General features: G+C 46.7%; 1 protein-coding gene across 1 annotated transcript in view; it reads right to left on the bottom strand.

Moving 5' to 3' along the window:
* Positions 1–11,438: 11,438 nt before the first annotated feature.
* The window catches only part of LOC119378007 (protein APCDD1), a 203,153-nt gene continuing 195,171 nt past the window's right edge, over positions 11,439–19,420 (bottom strand). The window contains exon 6 of the mRNA XM_037647283.2: positions 11,439–12,465. Within this exon, the coding sequence (XP_037503211.1) occupies positions 11,713–12,465 (753 nt within the window). The 3' untranslated portion in view covers positions 11,439–11,712. The remainder of the gene's footprint in view (positions 12,466–19,420) is intronic.

Raw genomic sequence — 19,420 nt, 5'->3', positions numbered from 1 at the left:
GCGCGTCAGCAGACGGCTTACATGCCAATGCGATGTGCATTGAAAAAGCAGGTTTGCGTGATCTACGAAAGCGTAACCGAAACGTGAGAACTGAATTACCGACTGAAGCAAATAGCTTTTTCTTTGAATTAACCGCGTTAGGTTTCCACAAGTTAGCGATGGTTTATCTTGAGAAAATTCATATTTATAAATGCATCGCTAGGAAACGAAGCCATTGCAACAGAATTCAGTTACGTGCACAGCGTCGGAAAGCAAACTAGCAGTGCGGTGCGCAGGTACGTTGGATGCTTTAAAAGCTGGAACAAGCGCTATTTGCAGTTGCTTCTAAATTTCTTGTGAACAGATCAACTGCTAACGAGCCGCGTTGAATGAGAACACTACATTGTGTGCACAATTCACTAATGCGCTGCATGCGGACAAAAATACGTTGGCGAGAATATTCCTGTCGCTTAATTTGATCATCAGTAACACTAAGGCTGGTTCAGAAAATAAAGATAGCCGAATTTCGGGCACGTCCCTAATTTATTGTAACGGTTTCCTAAACGAAAGTGCACTTCGCTATACGAGAAGCCCGTATGTTAATAAAGATGATAACACACTCACAAATTAATTTTCTACTCACCTGGGAGAAAGAAATCGCCGCAAGTGAACTATTTCGAACAAACCAGCATATTTCAGTGACTTTTTTCCTAATGCACGTCGTTCTCCCTTGCGCGTCGTCTGCTTCTTTCGGGAAACGATAAAACGCTGCGTTGCTGCCTTTCCACCGCGATGACACGCATTTTGGCGCATAGCAAAAGTTTTTGGACATCGCTTTACTTTCTTTTTCGTGCGTGTGCGCGGCGGCATATGGCAACAATTTAGGCAGCTTCTCAGTGCGTCGCAATGTGACAACTTGTTTCGCTTCAAAGTTGACCCTGGACCTGCTGTTTCTAGGCGCGCCCGCTAGGTGGCGAGCGCTCAGTTCGAATCGCAGTAGCTCTCACTATCAAATCTCTGCGAGCTTAAAACTGCGCTCTCTGTACTACGCGAGCCTAATAATTCTGGATCGTTCTAGTCGACTCGTTGTGCCTAAGACAGATTGCTGGGCTAGTTGGTCTTGATAGCAGCAGGTGCGGGGAAAATTAGCGCAACAAAATAACACTCTCAAAGAGAATGGAAAATGTGCTTGTCTCCGTTTTTCCCCCACTCGTTTGTTCATGCCTTCTTGTTGCGCTCATTCGACGCATTACAGTGTCGATGCGGGCATTCCAGTCAACTTTAAAGTGAGCAGCTGTGTGATAGTGAGATATCTTCAATTGCCTGGGTTTGTTATATTTTATTATCATTGACAGGGGATGACAACAAGGGGTTCACGAGTGGAGCGCCAGTTATGATGGTGACACGCGTTAGACGTGGAATTTTGCTATAGCACAGACGCAAGATTACTATTTGTGCTGAAAATGTATCCAGTTCTCCGAACAACGTTGTAAGCGGAGATCTAGAGCATTGATAAATTTCCGCAAGATGCTGGAAAATCGGTCCCGGATTAGCATTTTGAAAGGACGTGATAAATTCTCATCGGCAGTGCATGAACTTATAGCTGTATTTCCCATTGGCTTATTTCGTTTATGGGTACTTCTGGACAGTTTGACAGGTCGCATTATTTTGCTTGCTCCAACGCAGCCTTTTTTTATCGGAGACTGTCGTTGTAGGCATCATGGCATTTTTGCGTGGCACACTTGTAGTATCATATGCGCTGGGGCACTTAACATTCACAGGGGTGCAACAGCCGAAATAGTATTTGGAGCAATTTTTGGAGCAGCAAAATATTGCTTTTGGAGCACAAAAATTGAAATTTGGAGCAGGTTACGAAAAAAAAAATACCTGAATTTTTAGCACGAAATCCCAACTTTGGAGGAGTATAACAAAGGCTTGATTTTAGAAAAGAAAACAAAAATACGTAAAAATCATTCAACATCAGTTAACTCGTACATAGTGCACGTGAACACTGCTATTTCAATAAAAGCAGTGTTTTGAGCCACCCCACAATGCGAACAATTACTAAATCCACATTAGCATTTGCAGGGCCTGTCAAATAATTAGACAGGCACTGCAAATGTTAATGTGGACCTGCAAACCTGGCAACCTCGAAATTCGGGAGATTCGTAAAGCAGGAGCAAGTGAGGGTGCAGAAAAAAGAAAACTGGCGCACGTTTTTGTCTATTTGTTTCTCAAGGCCGCGGAAACACCATACACGACAGGTCCAAATGATTGCCAATAACTTTTTAGACGTCAACGATCATACTAGTACTCGTAACTACGCGGCGCGTGCACGAATGAGTAATTATGGAACAAAATGTGCTGTGTCACTGACAGCTAGTACTAATAGCCCCTTCTAAATGTCAGTACGCTTTTTCGCAGGACACTAGTGTACTGCGGCGAAAGTGGCTTAAAGAGCGTTCTGCACATAATAAAACAACCACCAGGTAATTTGAGAACCACTGTCCTTTTTTATTGCGATAGCAATTATATGGACACTCTCGACGAGTTTTTGCCGTCATGTCCCGTATAAAGTTCAAATTGACAACATCCCCCGCGCATAGTATGTTCTGCCGCGGGTAAGTGTGGGCGACGAACTCAGCTGAAGTAGAGATCAAACGAGCCAGCCCATCTCCGTCGCTCGGAGGGTGCATGCGATAACACCACTCCGCTCGGGAGGCCTGCCGTCGAAGCAGAGAGCAAACGCCCTGGATAACTTGAAAGAGCATGAAAAGACGCGAGGGGGAGGGGGGGGGTGTATCGCTCGATCAGCAACTTTGAACTTTGATTCTAAGGGCGCGGTCGCGATCGCTCGGCAGCCATCAGCGGGCGGCTCGTATACCCTTCTACGTGCTGCGCTCTCAATGCGAAGACACTCTGCAGAAAGAGCATCTTTCCCTGGAGCGGCCGTATTCTCTTACGCCAGCGATTTATAGAGTTACGCGAGATCGGATACAAAAGAGTTTGCTGCCAGCCTCACTTCGTATAACATTACAATTTGTTGTTATCGCATTCATTGCTTCGTCCTTGCGGTGAAACTGTATCTTTTTTCTTTTCTTTCGCTGGGGGGTTAGGGTTAGAGTCTGCGCGTCTGCAATGGATGGTGACCACACTGCAGATGACCAACGCGGCCTTCATTTCTCGCTAAAATTTGCGCATCTGAGAAAATTCTGAAGCTGGTTGGGCATTTTGGCGCAGTGTGGCGCAATTTCAACAACTTTCACGGTTTTGGCTCAGCTTGGCGCAAAAATAAGGAATTGTATCGAATTGGCGCAATTGGCGCAGCTCTTGCACCCCTGCGTTCACCCTAAATGAAAAAAAATGTGCACAAATTCTAACAAATGCTCATCGAAGGACGATTTCGAAGTAATTTAAGCGATTTCGAGCGTGAATAAAATGCTGTTAAGGTGTTACCTGCGCGAAAGTAATTTATTTTTGTTGCTAAGCTCTGCGAGCAAGAAGCGACTGCGTCGTGTTTTCCCGTTTACTTTGTGTTTTCCTTTCACGTGCTTCACGATATTTTCCGACTCCACGTATACACTAGCCGTCAGACTAGACAGAGAGGTCACATAGATGTTTTTGTTTTTGTACATGAGACTTGGTGCAGAGTAGATTAGAGGTTGCACTAATTTCACGCTTGTCTTGTCCACATATATAGTAGTTTACTGTGCTGGCGTCTCCGTACTTTGCAGGCGTTACGATAAAATTTAACCCTTCACATGTGCGTTCCTTGTCGTCGGTCTCTTGCTGTTTCGCCTTCGGACGCTTTATACATTTGTTTTTATTTTTCCACACCAAATGCACAGTGCAAACTGAACGCACTCTTCACACAAAGGAAGAACCCATATTTGTGAGCCGCAAAACGTGTCCTGCAACGTTTTGTGGTTTGATAAGTGTTGTTCCTTGTACGAAGTAATGTTTCAGCAACCAGCAAAGACCCCTTTGAGCGCTTCTTATTTTCTGAATTTCGTTGTAACGTAGGCGTGCATGCCGTGTCATGTGTACGTCCGGGTGCGCCGCTTTCAGAGGCGGCCAGACTGCCTCGTCGACGCGAAAGCAGCGCACCCTGAAAAAAACAACGCACCAGACAAGGGTCGCTTTTCGGAAAACTCTGTTTATGGAATCTTCGTTACACAGAAGAGTACATGGTGCCATATACATGCGATGCGAAGTTGTCAACCTTGTGCTGCTGGTTGTTCCACGAGGCCTGCCGTGGACGCAAGAGGCGCTTGCGTCTTCAGGCGCGCTACAAGGCTTGACTGGGTGCTCAAGTAAAGAGAGAACTAAGTGCAACACACCGGAATCGTACTGCGCAGCCAGGGCATGCTGTGCTGCCGGAGGAGCTGCAGTTTGAAGCACCCGGGCCAGCTCCTCCGCTTTGTGCTTAGGCAGGTGGATCTCATGGACATCGTATGGCTATGATGATCCTATGACACCGTACACACTATTACACGACTCGACTACCACACGTACACAACGACTCGACACGCGTTTGTCGACTACAGGGCGCGGAGCCGAATGAAAAGCGACAACCAGAGCCGACGACGCGAGAAGGAGCGCTGCTTAGATCGTTAGCTGAATTACGCCGTCAGCGCAGCGAGTGTTCGCACCAGAGAACCGCGCTGTCGTTCCGGCGCCAGCACTGCAGCCGCCATGGACAGCAGCGCGGCTGTCAGCGTCGTGCGCACGGAAGTGGTCGGACGGCCGCCGTTTGTCGCTTCCGGGGCTCCACATTTAAACGCGTCGCACACCGACGGAAACATAACACCTACAGCTGGAGTATTTTTGGACACGCACGAACACACACCGAGACGACAGCCAAGTGGAACGATAACACGCACCGGCGCAATGGTCAGGCCTCATTTCGTAGTTGCGACGTCGAGCGCGCGTGCCGTGAAACGAAACAAAATTAAGCTTTGAAAGGTAAAGCATTTTCTTTTCGGTCGCGAGAAGTAAGAAGAGTTAACGGGACTACACATGGACCTGTGGTTGGAAACCAGGATAGGTCTTGCGCTGCAGCGAAGCTCGCAGAGCTTAATCTACAATTTCTCTTAATGATCACTAACGCCGTCACTGCTATATAACGAAATAGTGTTTCTTTTTAGGCGATACAAAAGTTTTTAAAAATAGCCTGTGGCTGATAGTACAATTGTAGTCCTTGAGCTTCATTACTGCACGCGCCGAACATGACCTGAACGAATAATGCAATCGACTAAGTAACTAAAGTTTGGTAATTAACTTTATAATTAACACTTTACGATACACACGTGTTGTGTGCAATCGGTGAACTGTAGTCGCTGAGTTTGCAATGGCGAACCCTCTTGGAAATAAATATAAGGGTGACGCGGATATTGCCATGCGCGATTTTGTATTTGCATTTCTCCATTTAAGTAGCGTGCGCCGCTTGGAGTAATCGAGCTCAACGAGCACAATTATGCTATCTGTCACAGGAGACTTTTCAAAATTACGCATCGTTTAAATAAAAAGAAATGCATATTTGGAAGAGCAGTCAACGCTGTTAAAAAAAGAACAAAAAAAAAAAAGAAACTTGGACAAATGATTCATATAGCACGCAGTCCAGAAAACCTGTATTTGAACAATGTCAACAAACGAACATTGGAAACAAAATTGGCAAATTAGCAGCATCATTAGCACAAAAGAGATTGCTCCTTCTTGACAATTTACTCAGAGCGAGCTTGGCAAACATTCCTTTTAACTGATATTATTTTAAGCCACGAAACTTCTGAATTGCAATGCGGGGGCAAACGCGCTTAATTATACGTTTGCATAACCTTTTGACACCGGGTGGCAATACTTGACTAAAAACGAAAGCAAATAGGCTTCCATTTTTCAAGGTGCGGTAAAATCCAGGCAGAGGGAAAGATTAATGTCTCTCTTACATGTTACTAAGCACAATACAACTGTAAACATACATTGATTTCTTTACGTTTCACGACACATGTCACATCGTTCCAGCAACATCAAACACACTTTTCCCATAACATGCGCATGACCGACCGACGAGTCATGGACAACACGAGTCACGACACACTTTTCCCAAAACACGACGCCACATAATGTGCAAGCCTGTTCAGACGTGGACAGACGTGCGATCGAGCGCTTTGTCTGCCCACCTGGCCTAAATGTGAGGGTGCGGACAACGCCAAAACGTACGTGATGCCTCGGGAACCACCGGCGGACACAAGCTTGAAGCCTGGAACAAGGGAGATTATCAGTATCGATATGAGCGCTCCTTTCCTACCGAAGTACGGGATTAAAGAAAACAAAAAAGAAGGTAAAGGGAGTAGGTGATATTAGAGCAGGCGTCGTTACTCACGCGTAATGGGAGGGCCTACCGGGACTTATTTAAATCCCGGCCGGTGGGGGCCACTCCTCTATAGATACCTGCCGTAACAAAGCCATTAGTAGTAATAATAATAATAATAATAATAATAATAATAATAATAATAATAATAATAATAATAATAATAATAATAATAATAATAATAATAATAATAATAATAATAATAATAATAATGCCTCTATAGTGTCAGGTGACAGAAAAGCAGAACTCAATCTTCGTATATGAAAACCCGTCGTAAGTAAGCGAAGGAACGCATGTGGAAAGATACCAATCCGTTAGCACCCCATTCGTGTAACTGTGATTAATGAACTGTCGGGACACTAGCTTCACCACGCAACAATTTCCATTCATCATCCTTAGCGATCGAAACGTTTGCTGCGCGACGGGTAAAATAGGAATGCTGAAAATTTCCGCCAATAATAGTGCAATTGACAAAGGAAAAAAAAAACGGCGTCCTAATAATGTAGATATGCCTAAAATTATATTCATTTACTTGTTTGTGTGTGTGTGTGTGTGTGTGCGTGTGTGTGTGTGTGTGCGTGTGTGTGTGTGCGTGTGTGTGTGTGTTTTAAGCTTCGTCATGGGCTCGAGGACGCCCAGCTTACGGTATATATCCCCCAGAATAGGCCTGTCCGGAGCGTTGAATGAAAGTACTTAGAATTGGGCGGAAAGAGCCTTTGCGTAAAGGCCGAGACAGACGGTACGATTTTCCATGCGATGCGGCGTCCGACACGGTGGTGGGGAAACCGGAATGGTGACCTTTCATAGCATCGGACAGCCATCATTCCCTCTCCGCCACCGCCGTGTCGGTCGTCGCATCGCATGGAAAATCGCGCGAGACAGACGCACATTAAAGAACCCCAGGTGGTCGAAATTTCTGGAGCTCTTCGCTATGTTTGTAAGCCTAACCGGTATATTGACCACGCGGTCAAGCAGCGGCGCCGACCTCGTAGGACGCACAGCACGCAAAACCAGTGGGAGGCTTGCCACGAGACAATAAAATACAGGAAATGCTGTCACGACGCACAGCTGCGACACGAGTCGCAATTCTGTGTTGCATCAGAAGTATGCGGGAGAAAAGAAAAGCTTTTTGAGTATTACTATCTTTATGCTCGCAGTTTTCAGAATTTATGTAAGGGTGTGACAAACTTAAGATGGGATTGCTGATCGCGTTGTGTTTTTATCCTTTCGAATGTCTGTGACTAGGCGATTAAAATTTTTTTTCGGGAGAACTCAAATTGCGAAACGGGAGCGATTAACAGCTGCACTTAATTTTTTTAAAGGTTTGATTTGGTTAAGTGAGGGCTTTTTTAGGAAAAAAAAAAGCCCTTGATTGTTTTACCTCAGGGTGCTTTTACCTCAGGGCGCGTCTTATGTATTTCGTATTGTTTGTCACCGAAAAAAAAAAATCTAGCAAAACGATCGAACGAGAAGCTGCACGAAAAGTCTTCACGCTTTCATTTCGCTTCCGTCCGAGTAATTGACTGCTGTGCTGTTTCTCTTTTCTCTAAATGAATGCTTATACCAACTAAAGCACAATTCGAAGTCCTGCTTCGTTAGTAAGGCTTGGGATAGAGGACCCAAAATGAAGCTGTGTATGTCGCGACACAAAAAGCAGCAACACGTCACTAACCAGGTGCTTAGAATTTTGCGCTGAATGACTAAAAAAGTATATGTATAATATATATGAAAGAAGTGTGGACCTCAGCATGCATATTGTCACCATTCAAAATGTACCGTTCTTCATAAAGTCGAAGGGAAATACTAAAACCGCTTGCATTCTAAAGGGCTCTATTAAGCAAACGTGCCAACTTCAGAAAGGGCACCTCGAAACGGAGGAGGTGGAAGAGGAGCAGAGAAACAGGGGCGGCAAATTTTATAAACAAAAGCAAAAACAGGAAGGAAAGAAGGCAGTTGATTTACGCAGTGCGAACTCTTCGTGGAGAAGGTTGCCGCTTCGCAGGAAGCGAGCGCACAACACTGGGACTCAACGAAAACAATACGTCCGACACCAGGGTTGGCCTCTTTGGGCCGCATTTCCTACGAAGGGTTCAACACATGGAGACGAAAGGACGCACGAACAAATGCCTAATGGTTTGTCGCCAAATCAGCCTAATCGCTCGCTTTTCCGTCACACTCAATCTGTCTCTCAGGCACGCCAGACAACATTACACCCACTTACAACCGCGGTGGTCTGCAGTTGTTACAAAGCACGCTACGGACTACTGATATGAATGTTGTTGATTAGCTACTGAATACATACTCTACGCACACAACATACAAGCATTTTCCTAGGCTGATGCACGTTGCTCGCAATCCTAGCGGTATACTTTGAGCTGGATATCGAAGCGCCCACAAGAACCTATTCGTACGCCTTCTATAGGCACGAGACGCACCTTAAGCCTCAGGTGGGATCTGGGTTCGTGACAGGCTGGCTTATACGTGCCGAGCACTGTAGACGGTATACGACGCGATGGTGAACCAGCCAACTACGTTTTGTACAGGCTAAATAAACGGGGCTAGCTGGCCAGCATCCTGCGGGCACGCTCTATGTATACTTTGGGCTTGGCGTCTTACGTTCGGCCGACGAAATCGGCGAAGCTCGCAATCAGAGAATCGCGGCTCATTGGCAGCGAAGGCTGTCCAACATTATACACCTTATATTCGTGCTTTGGGAGGGGACGCACCAGGAGATGCAGAACGGCGCCCGATACCGCAAAAACCGTGCAAAATTAGAAAGGCAAGATATAGGAGAACACATGATCGCACACTGAACATAGTTGAAGTCGTCAGCGTACTTTCACGTTAGTTTAAAAGGCCGTTCAACGTTATTTTTACCGTCCGTATGTTGAACGTTTCTGATGTCTCCCAAGTTCTGGGTTTCGCTTGCGCCTAATGCCATGACACAAATGAGCACTCTCATGGGGAGCTGCATTCCGGTATTCCGCCTGTCTGTCAGAGCTGTCTTGGTGTAAAAAGAAAAACGTTTTATTAAAAAGGGATTTTTTCGTTTTGGTTTATTTCTGGCTGCTTGCTTTCGTGAAGCGGGCGCCGATATACACGCTTCTTTACACAACTAAACGTGAAAGCGTTCTCATCATAAGCAAATGTGCCAAATGACATATTGTTCGCAGTCGTCTTGAGCTATTCAGAATGTCTTGCAGCGTTCTTAGTTAGCTGAATGTAGGTGAAGTCAATTAAAGGTGTTTGATTCATCTTTCAGTGCTGGCCTAAACCATGAAACGTGGCCTTATACATGCTGTGAACTCACCTGTTCATCTCAGCTTTTTTAAATAAAATAAAATAAATAAATAAATAAATAAATAAATAAATAAATAAATAAATAAATAAACAAATAAATAAATAAATAAATAAATAAATAAATAAATAAATAAATGATGTACGCCAAGGATGAATTCATCAAAACAACTAATCTGAATGTTTCAGGAAGCGATCTCTTTTCCATGTACAGCGCTTGTTCAAAAAGCGATTATTAAAAAAAAAATGTTCATAATTTACCGAGGAGTATTCTGAGTATACAGCTCAAGAGGAATGCGAGCGGTTGGTGAAACCTGCACCATTTTTCCGCACGCCTGGTATATGCAGCTCTGGTATGCACGCGCAGCACACGGCTGCATGCTTGAGCGCAGAGGAACACCACTCATCAGCCTAGCGAACAATTTCGCAACGGTCACGTTGCATTGGCTGCACTTAAAGTGCAACGAACGTCGTAACAGAGTTACCAGAGTGTAGCTGTGCTGCACGTTTCTTGTACACTACTGAGGAAAAATGCCTTAGACAATGTTTTTTTTTCTTCTTTCTTTTGCCTGTTGGCCATTGGCGGTGCTAAAACTTTAAAGAAGGCGGCGTTAAGGCGCTGTCTTTCTTTAAGTACACCAACTTCAAAAGGATACTTTGGCTCAAGATGCTTGGGAAAGGCGTGCGTCTGGGCTCAGGGGATAGTAGAGTGGTGTTCCAAAGGAAAAGGAAATGACTACAAGAAATTATCGTTGGCAAGAGAGTAAGCTGATCAAACAAGGATATGGCGTTGTTACGCTGCACGCTGGGAGACAAGCGAATAACATGCATTAGGTATACGTGTTCCTGAACGCCAGAGATGAATGGCATTGTAAGTTGATGAGTTTTAGCTTGCTGTTGCTCTTGAGGGCTGCTGTTATTTTGCCTTTGTTTCGCCCTACATGCCTTTACTTATTCTGTTAAGCTCATTCAGCTCCCAACCCTGCTAATTATCACGTCCGCATTTAGGCTAATCTAGCAGTATGCGTTGTAGGCCGCATTGCCGAAGTTTGCCCCTCTAGAAAGCGCTACAGTACAATCAGTTTTCACACGTGTGTAGCATGTTTAGAGATCGACAATAAGCCATCACGTAACTGTTTAATTACGTGTTTTTTTCTCCAAATAATAGGAATCAGCAACTAGCTCTGCCAATGCCACCGAATTTCCCTTTCCGTGCATGTGAGCAGCCTCATGGTTTCTTATTCTGCCAGATATCTTTTTCTAAGTGAAAATGTGATGGATCTTCACCAAGTGAAGCAATCGCTTTCTAATTTTTCTTCAAGAAAGGCGTGCAGCCCATAAATAGCACTTTTAAAGGAAGATTAATTTGTGCCATAGTCTATGGAAATGTGTATCATGATTGTCAATAAAAGTACGGCACGTATAGGCACAAATATCCTTAAAGATTGTATGGCGTGTTAGCGCTCGTGCATGCTGAATACCTTGAGCACAACTCGAGAACCGAGCTTTTCAATGTGGATGATTTGCAATCGTAGTTTTTGTGCTGCTATAGCGAGGGGCGTCAGCACGCGCGCATCCTGCACTCCTGGAGCGGCGGGTGCACTGAGGGGATGACTACAGGAGGTCACGCGAACCTGTCCGCGCCAAGCGGGCAAGAGCCAAGCCCTCAGCACAGCAAGAACGGCGGTTACAAGGGTACGGACATCAAGTGGCAGTGCATTCGCATTCATGAACGACATCCAAGCACGTGACGACTGTACTCATTTGCTGTTTGCCTCGTTTTTTTGGCGCGGTTATTTTAGTCATCGACGGGACACGATGGAAACAGGCGGGAACACGGAGGTGCGAGCACTCGTCGTGGGGCCGAGAGTCGCTCTACGATTCCAAACATTGTACTGGCTCAGTGCTCAATGCGAGGATAAAGCCTTCGACCCGTCTGCACCTCCGGTCCTTTCACCAACCACGGCCTCGTTCAGGGGGCTCCCTCGCCACCACTCGGGCCGGCGGACCGGCCGCGCGCGTGCCCGAGAAACGTCCGTTGCCCCTCCGGTCGCGTGGCCGCCCGTTGGTCAGTCTTGTAAGGCCGCCGCCACCGCGCTCATCTGCAAGATCATCGCGAGGAGCAGCAGCGGCGGCTTGAAGGCGGCCCCTCCGGAGATGAGCGCCAGTGGCCGGCCGGCCAGCTCGTTGCTGGGCTCCGGGAGTGCGCGGCACTGAACGAGCGGAGTCTCGTAGGCCGTGGCGCGCCGGTCGGGCCTCGAGACCTCGCCCTCCGTGTCGGCGTGGCCCAGAAAGAGCAGCGCGTTGCCGTACACGTCGATCTCGTTGTGCACCACCTCGTAGGCCGTGCTGGGCACCGATACGCCGAGCAGGCGGCAGCCGCCCGTGACCGTTACATCTTGGGTCCGGCGCAGGGACCAGTGGGAACCGCAGCGGCCTTCGTCCGCCGCCGAATTGAGGTTGGTGACGATGCCGCGGTGCTGAGGTGTGATCTGAGCCGACAGCGTGTGCAGGTTCACGTTGGTGGCGCCGCGGAGACGCTGCGAAGGCCCCGCGATCTCGTAGGTGCCCTGGCGGCTGAGCAGGAACCAGCGCTGCTTGCAGTTGGGGTCTCGGTAGTATTGAAACCAGCCGCTCCACGAACCGTTCCCTGGTTGGAACAGTAGCCGACGCGCCAGAAACAGTCCCAGCGGCTGCACTTCGCAGCGTAGGCTGAGCCACTCGCCGTTCAGGTGAACCGGTAACTTGGGCTTGGGCGGCAGCTGCGGCGGCGACAGCTCCGCCCCCTTGGCCACCAGGTGACACACGTGGCAGCCGGCCGCCTGCGCATAAGCAAATTCACTGTGCATACTGTGATTTTTCGTTAAAAACGTTCTTGTGCACGTTGCTGTACCAAGCAGGCATGGTCCTGGGTCGTGCTTCAATCAGTGATTGACATTTCAAAACGATAACAAATGGCTTCCCGCAGGAAACCAATGAATACTACCAAACCGTTACACTTGGATACGATACATACCCATATAATGTAGAAAGATTAAAAGGGCAAACGAAAGGCAAGGAGGTTTCCCAAGTCTGAGCCTGGTCGGCTCTACACCAGCGCTGGAGGGGAGGGAAACATAAGAGAAGGAGAGAATACACGTGGGTAATAATACATTGAGCAGAGGGGTGAAATGCATTATGATTATAAGCTGCCGTGCTGATCACAACAAACTGCGACGTCTCAAAATACCTGCTGGAGATGAGCTACTTGTCATTTACTTGTTTTTGTGCGCACGTAACAAGCGTCATTAATAAGCACCAATAATTAAGTAACGGAGGACGTGTCAGTTTATACTTACCGAAAGTTCTGTTTCACTCTTCAGTGCGAAATTGGTGGGAATTTACTAGAACTTGCAAAAATTTGCGGCCTCAACTTTTTTGTATTTTTGGAAACTGTTACAAGCTCCTCGGATGGCGCGCTTCCAGTCTTTCATTGGCTGTTGTTGAGCGACGTTTTATGGCCGATGTCCTATGGCACACGGAAACTTCGTGTTAGTAAAATTCTTTGCACTTCAATTTTCGGAAGCAGTAAGGAGCTCATACTTGTCATGGCACATGGGTCATGCGCTTACTCGGTCATACGCGCGATTTGTATACAGGGTGTCTTTTTTTAGAGACGATAGATATTTAATTTAAAAAATTATGACAGTAAGGCGGCTGTCGTCTTCACATACGAACTTTACGTCGAGGTGCTGCTAACGTAACGTGGAAATGCCTTATTAACAAAAAGGTAGTTAATTACCTTTTTCATAGCCAACTCGAGGGCAGTTGTTAACATGGAAATGTTGTAGGCCCTCAATGTATATGGCCTACTCAATTTTTAGAAAACCAGAAGAATCGCCCGTAAGTTGGGATATTAATAATCGATTGAAGACCCCGATATCGAAACCGAGCGTGTCGGGCGCGCATAGAAAGCGACCACTCTGTCATGTCAGACCTGAACTTCTCGGGACCTAGTGGCGATATTTGAATGAAGACGTGGCGAAGCAGAATCTGGTCAGGAAAAAAAAAAAAAGCAAGTCGTTCGAAATGCACAAGTGGACCGATTATTTGCGTGTGTTGTGTAGTGCTTCTTGTCTGTTGCTTTTTTTAAACTTAAAAAGGAGCAAAGTACTTTTTCGCCTAGCTGCAAGAAGAGCCGGAGTGGTTGCTCCCGAGTTTTGCTCTGCACAGTGAAAGAAAAGGTGCGAATAGCGGTTTTATTGAGCACAGCGTCAAAGAAACGGATAAGCACCGAACGTCACACGCAAAGCTAGGGTGATCCGCTGGTGCAAGTGAGATGACTTGCCACGTTCCACGGCAAGATATTGCCGCGCCTTCATTCAAAGTTCGTCGTTTCTTCGTCAAGAGAAGTTGCGGTTTGACGAAAGAAAGCGGCCGCCTTTCCTACGCGCCCGGGCGTCCCTATATGAGGCACCCCCATAATTTAGAAATCCAAGAAAATCGCACGAATGAAGGAAGGGGATTTTCGAGGGCTCGTTTCTTTGTCTGGCACAACCTTAATGAAAACCAGCAGATAATGAAGCCAAGGAAAGCATAGGGACGTTAATTGTACTGTTTTAAGTGTACTGTAAAATAATTGTGATACAGATGTGAAGAAAGGTTGTGTGAAACAAAGAAACGAGCCCTCGAAAATTCCCTTCCTTCATTCATTCATAGCGAGGGTCTTGTTCCGGCAGAGTTGATGCATCCAGGTATACCTGAAGCAGACACTATATGGTGTGCGAGGGCTTATTCGTCAGCTGTCTGCTCATTAAAGGTTCGCGTGGTACGTGACGCCATCTGGCAGAAAGAGTGTTCCACACTCGCAGCCATGGCTAAGAGCATCGCTTGCTAACACTCCCAGAGTTTGCATGCACATAAATACTCGATATTTGGCTGGGGGGACGACCGCCGCTGTAGCTCAGTTGGTAAGAGCATCGGGCGCGTAATCCGAAGATCGCAGGTTCGGTCCCTGCCCGGCGGCAAGTTGTCTTTTCGTCCACTTTACTTTCTGCCCATCTGCATCACAATTACACTTAAAACAGTACAATTAACGTCCCATATGCTTTCCTTGGCTTCATTATCTGCTGGTTTTCATTAAGAAAATCGGACGTAATTTGATATATTCATCATACAATTTCAATGGCGATATCGAAACCGAGCGCGCCCTATAACTTTTTCGTATACTACTGCCCTCAAGTTGATGATTAAGACGCTAACAAGTTCTTGTGATGCCATTTCAGTGTTACCTTAGAAGAGGCAGAGTATTTCCGTCTCGACGTACAGCTTGCCTGTGAAGACAACAGCCGCCCTACTGTCACAGCTTTTTTCTAAAGAATATGTATTAAAAAAAAAAACACGTGTATTTGCCACTCTACGTGATGTTATTTTGTTTGTAGTGTGTATGTAGTGTGCTTGTAGTGCTGTTGCAACTTTATGGTATTTCTTTTCCAATTTTTATTGTTCTCTCGTTCGCAGTTTTTTGAATATTCTTTTCAGCTGCGATTTTAGGGTAGCAGGCACTTTGGCTGCAAAACGTCTCATACTTAAGCAGTTAGCAAAAGACAACAAAGGAGCTAAGATCATAGATCGAAAAAGTTATTAAAAAGTATAAACTGGTAATACAAGTGAAAATGAAAAACAAAAATGCTGGCGTAATGCAACTTAGTGTAGTGCTAGGGTTTTACGTGCCAAAACCACAATATGATTCTGAGGCACGCCGTAGAGGAGGGCTTCGGAAACGTTGACCATCTGGTGTTCTTTAACGTGCACTACTGACATCGCGCAGTACACGGGCCTCTAGCATTTCGCCTTTATCGAAAAGCGACCGCCGCGGCCGTGATCGAACCCGCGACCTTTGGGTCAGCAGCCGAGCACCATAACCACTGTACCGCCGAGGCGGCGTATAACAAGTAACAAGTATATCAATATACTGTATAGTGTTACGTGTTTGGAAAGGCGTAGCGACCCTATAGATTTAGTCGGATAACTTGGTGGTCTACTCAGAATCTTTAGTGTAGCCGCAGCTTGAGATTGTTGAAAGATAGCGCTAGTTGCGGACGAAAAAAAAAAAAAGAAACAAGAACAAAAAGAAAGAAAGGAGTGCATATTTCAACAGTATCGGGGCCAAACCACGCATATAGAACAACAAAATTACCTCGAAAAAGCAAGAAAGAAAGGTAGTACCAGCAAACATGGGCTATATAGAATGTCCTAGAGGTGCAGGAGGCACAAAATACAAACGGAAAAACTGTCAAAATAAATGAGCGGTTAGGGTATAGTATAAGTACCTGTGTAGGAAGAGCACTGAATCAATGCGGAAAAAAAAATAGAATTAACCCATAAGCGTTACGGGAAAGCAGTAGGCAGAAGCTGAGAATATAGTACTTATTAGACTAAGAGTCAGAGGCGCTGAATAAATATATTCGATATACTATATGGTGCAGGGGAGGTCAGCTATGCGACTGAATTAAAAAGGTAAAGAAGGAGAACGAAAGAAGAGAAATGTTTTCCAATGATTCAAAGGACAGTTCCTTATACAGCTCGAAGCCATATCAGATAGGCGAAAGTTTTTCGTTGACATCGATTAAGTCATGGCGTGGGGCAACGGTGCATCATCAACTATTGAACATCAGAATGGCGCAGTAGCCAGCTAGCGATATATAACCGTTCCCGAAGACTTGGAGAAGAAAATAAAGGTATAAAGCGGGGAGGTTAACCAGCAAAAGGAATTCGGCTGGACAGTATACGAAATACGTAACTTAATCTGCGAGCGGTGGAGACTTGCGAGTGACGCGTGAGAGAGTGGTTTCTCAAGGAAATCAAATGTGAGCAGTGAAACAGATATACATTTAAATAATTTAGCATTTCGCGTAAAAGTGCTGAAATATTGAAACACGGCGGAGAAGCAAAAATTATGAACTATAGGAGGTCGCCATTCCGTTTCAAAGGGCGGCGTACTCACTTCGTCAAGACCACGGATAATTGGTTGGCGGAGTTGGTTTCGCTTTGTGATCATTGTTATTGTGTGGGTTGACTGGCAACTCATTATCGAACCTCTTGTGCAGCTTTTCCTAGAGGTAACTGCGTGCGCCGTGCAGTCCCCGTAATGGCAAAACTTATTTTACGCAACTGGTGTTTCTGCATTGGCCCGCGTTCAAGCATCTCCTCTTTCGTGACAACAATCTGCGCGATAGCGAGATGAGCGGAGAAGCATGCGTGAGAACATTTCTCGTTGACGTAAACTTGAACCCCTTGAGAAGGCCACGTGTTCTCTGTACGCGCGCATGAAGGCCGCGCCACGAGTGCCTGTCGGCACGTGAATGGGCAGCGGGTAAGCTAAACTACGTGAGAATAGCAAAGGGACCATGTATGCAGTCGCCCCGAGACTGTACATACATTGCGGCTGCACACGCCTACGTTCGCTGCAACAGCTACAAATCGCTATAAAACCGGCGGTACACTCTAAGAAAAAAGAGAGTCAAAAGAAGGTCATGGAACCGTGACTCCCTTCGGGTGTCCATCTGACCCCTTTTGGAAGGTACAGGCAGAAAAAAAGAGTTCGCATTTGGAAGGATCACTGGACCCTCCTGAAGCGCGTTTCGATTGGCTTCGGTATTCGCAATGCCCATAGACTGTCGCGCCACCGAGCGGAATTTAGGAGCGTCATCTCGAGGAGGGTTAGTAGACCAAAATGGCGGCACTATGCAGTCGCTCCCTTGTTTCGGCTGTGCTAGCCTCATGTTAACGCGTTGCAAGAAGGAACACTACGACTTTGCATGTTCCCTGCATCAGTGAACAAACCGGGCCCTCCGTGACACGAGAAATCTGATTCGTTCTTGCGAGACGCCAAAGTCTTCGTGAAAACGTGGCAATTCGCGCTTTCAATGCTAGCCCACAGTGTACCCATACTATCAGCTTCGCGAGGCTTTCTGTAGCCACGTAGGTAAGTTATGTTATAGTCTGACATATTCAGTTGAAGCTCACCCTGTTTTACTTGCATATTAATTGGTCAGTTTTTCTTGTAGTGCATGAGTTCCCATAACACTGTACGCGGGAGGGAGGTCGCGCGGGCTCGCGATGTGCCATGTATAACTGAGCGATCTCAAGTTGAAAGTTGCGATACATTAAATAGGGCCTCTATCCTTTGTCAGCAAAGCGCGGTTGCGATCGTGGCGAGCGACATTTCAATCATTCGAGGACGCGTCTGCTCGACGCCTTTCGTGGGCGAACGCTTTCCATCCCGCCGTCCTTCGCCATGTGTTTTGGTTTCATTACGTCGGGACCGTAGTTTCATAGCACCGCTTCGCGCCTTGTGTTTGTACGTTTGTTGATAGGTGGCAGCACACTGCAAGCGATTTGCTTGTTGACCGTCTGAGAGCAAAAACGTTCTCCGCGCCCCAGACGTCTGTCTAATTGTAAACGTGGTGACGAGGGGTGGTCGGAGTCGTTCGGCGGAGGAAATTCTTGAGATTGCTTCAGCGGTGATGTTGAAAAACCATCTTGACGACCGAGGATTTTTTCACTGGACGTAGAAGACTGTGAAAGCTCCGAGAGTGACAGCTACGATGAACCACCAGCTGCTAACTCACGAGGAGCGAGTTGCACTTCACGTCCCCTCGTGCTTTAATGTTTCTTTCACGCTCGTAAGTCACTTTGATTGTATTTATGTATAATATCCTTGAGCGAGATCAAATAAGGCATAGTTCTTCTTGTGCATTGCATGTCACAATTATTGTGGATATTATTACGGAGCACCGGCTGCCGTCAACAGCTCGAGCTCGACCAACGAAGCGAAATGGTTAGAGCGATGGAACGTGCAGTCACGGCCACAATCCACGCCGCCGCTCGCGAACTTCTTCGACGTTGCGAGAAGCATTGTGTTTGTTCTTTTCGATTATTCATGTTTCGATCGTGCTGATCGAACCTGCAACATGCGAGTGAAGTACACACGGCTCTCCGCATGGCTGTGCACCAAGCGCTACTGAATGGCATGTTAAATGCTTGTGTTCCGTTGAGACGTACTCCGCGTTTTCGACTGCGCAAGTAATGACGACGGTATTAATCAGAACCACTTTTATGTTTGCAGCCGTCATCACGCGCAGCAGCGATGCGCTACTCGCTGGCGGCTACTACTGCGGCAAATCCGTCAGGCAGGCTCGGTACGTACTACATCGGAGTGCCGTTCAGCTCATACGTCAATTCAGTTCATAACAGGTTTATGTAGCACGCACAGGATTTCGCAAATCATCGTTATGCACGGTAAACGAAGCAGAAGTATAACCTTTCACTTCGCAGCAAATATTAGGTGGCGAGTACTTAGCACTTTCATGGTTTGGGAAGTATTTAGTCTCATACCATTTCAGCGCAGCTCATGACTTCATCCGGTGATAGTGGCACGGTCCGTACGTCCGCACGTCCTATCTGTTCCTATGCTAACAAACGGGTTGACCCTCCTCTGGCGCCATATTGAAAGCACACGCGCGCCCCCTATAGTTCGTGGCATTGCGAATACGGAGAGCCGCCGTATTACGCCATACATATCGAACGCTCGCCCTTTTGCGCCGTTTGTGGCGCTTTGCTCGGCGACGCAGACGGGTTGGCGCCGGGTGGCGCGCCGCTCTCCTCTCTCAGTCAGAGAACACCCTTCTCAGTTGTCTCAATCGTCTCAGTCCTCCTGGTCTATGGAATGCGTTGGGTGTGCTGAGTTGGTTGCGCTTCTTCGGTGATTGAAGCCGGCTCGCGTCACGCAGTGAC

Source organism: Rhipicephalus sanguineus, chromosome 1, assembly GCF_013339695.2.
Source record: "Rhipicephalus sanguineus isolate Rsan-2018 chromosome 1, BIME_Rsan_1.4, whole genome shotgun sequence".
NCBI classification, from domain to species: domain Eukaryota; kingdom Metazoa; phylum Arthropoda; class Arachnida; order Ixodida; family Ixodidae; genus Rhipicephalus; species Rhipicephalus sanguineus.
This window is presented reverse-complemented; position numbering and strand designations above follow the sequence as displayed.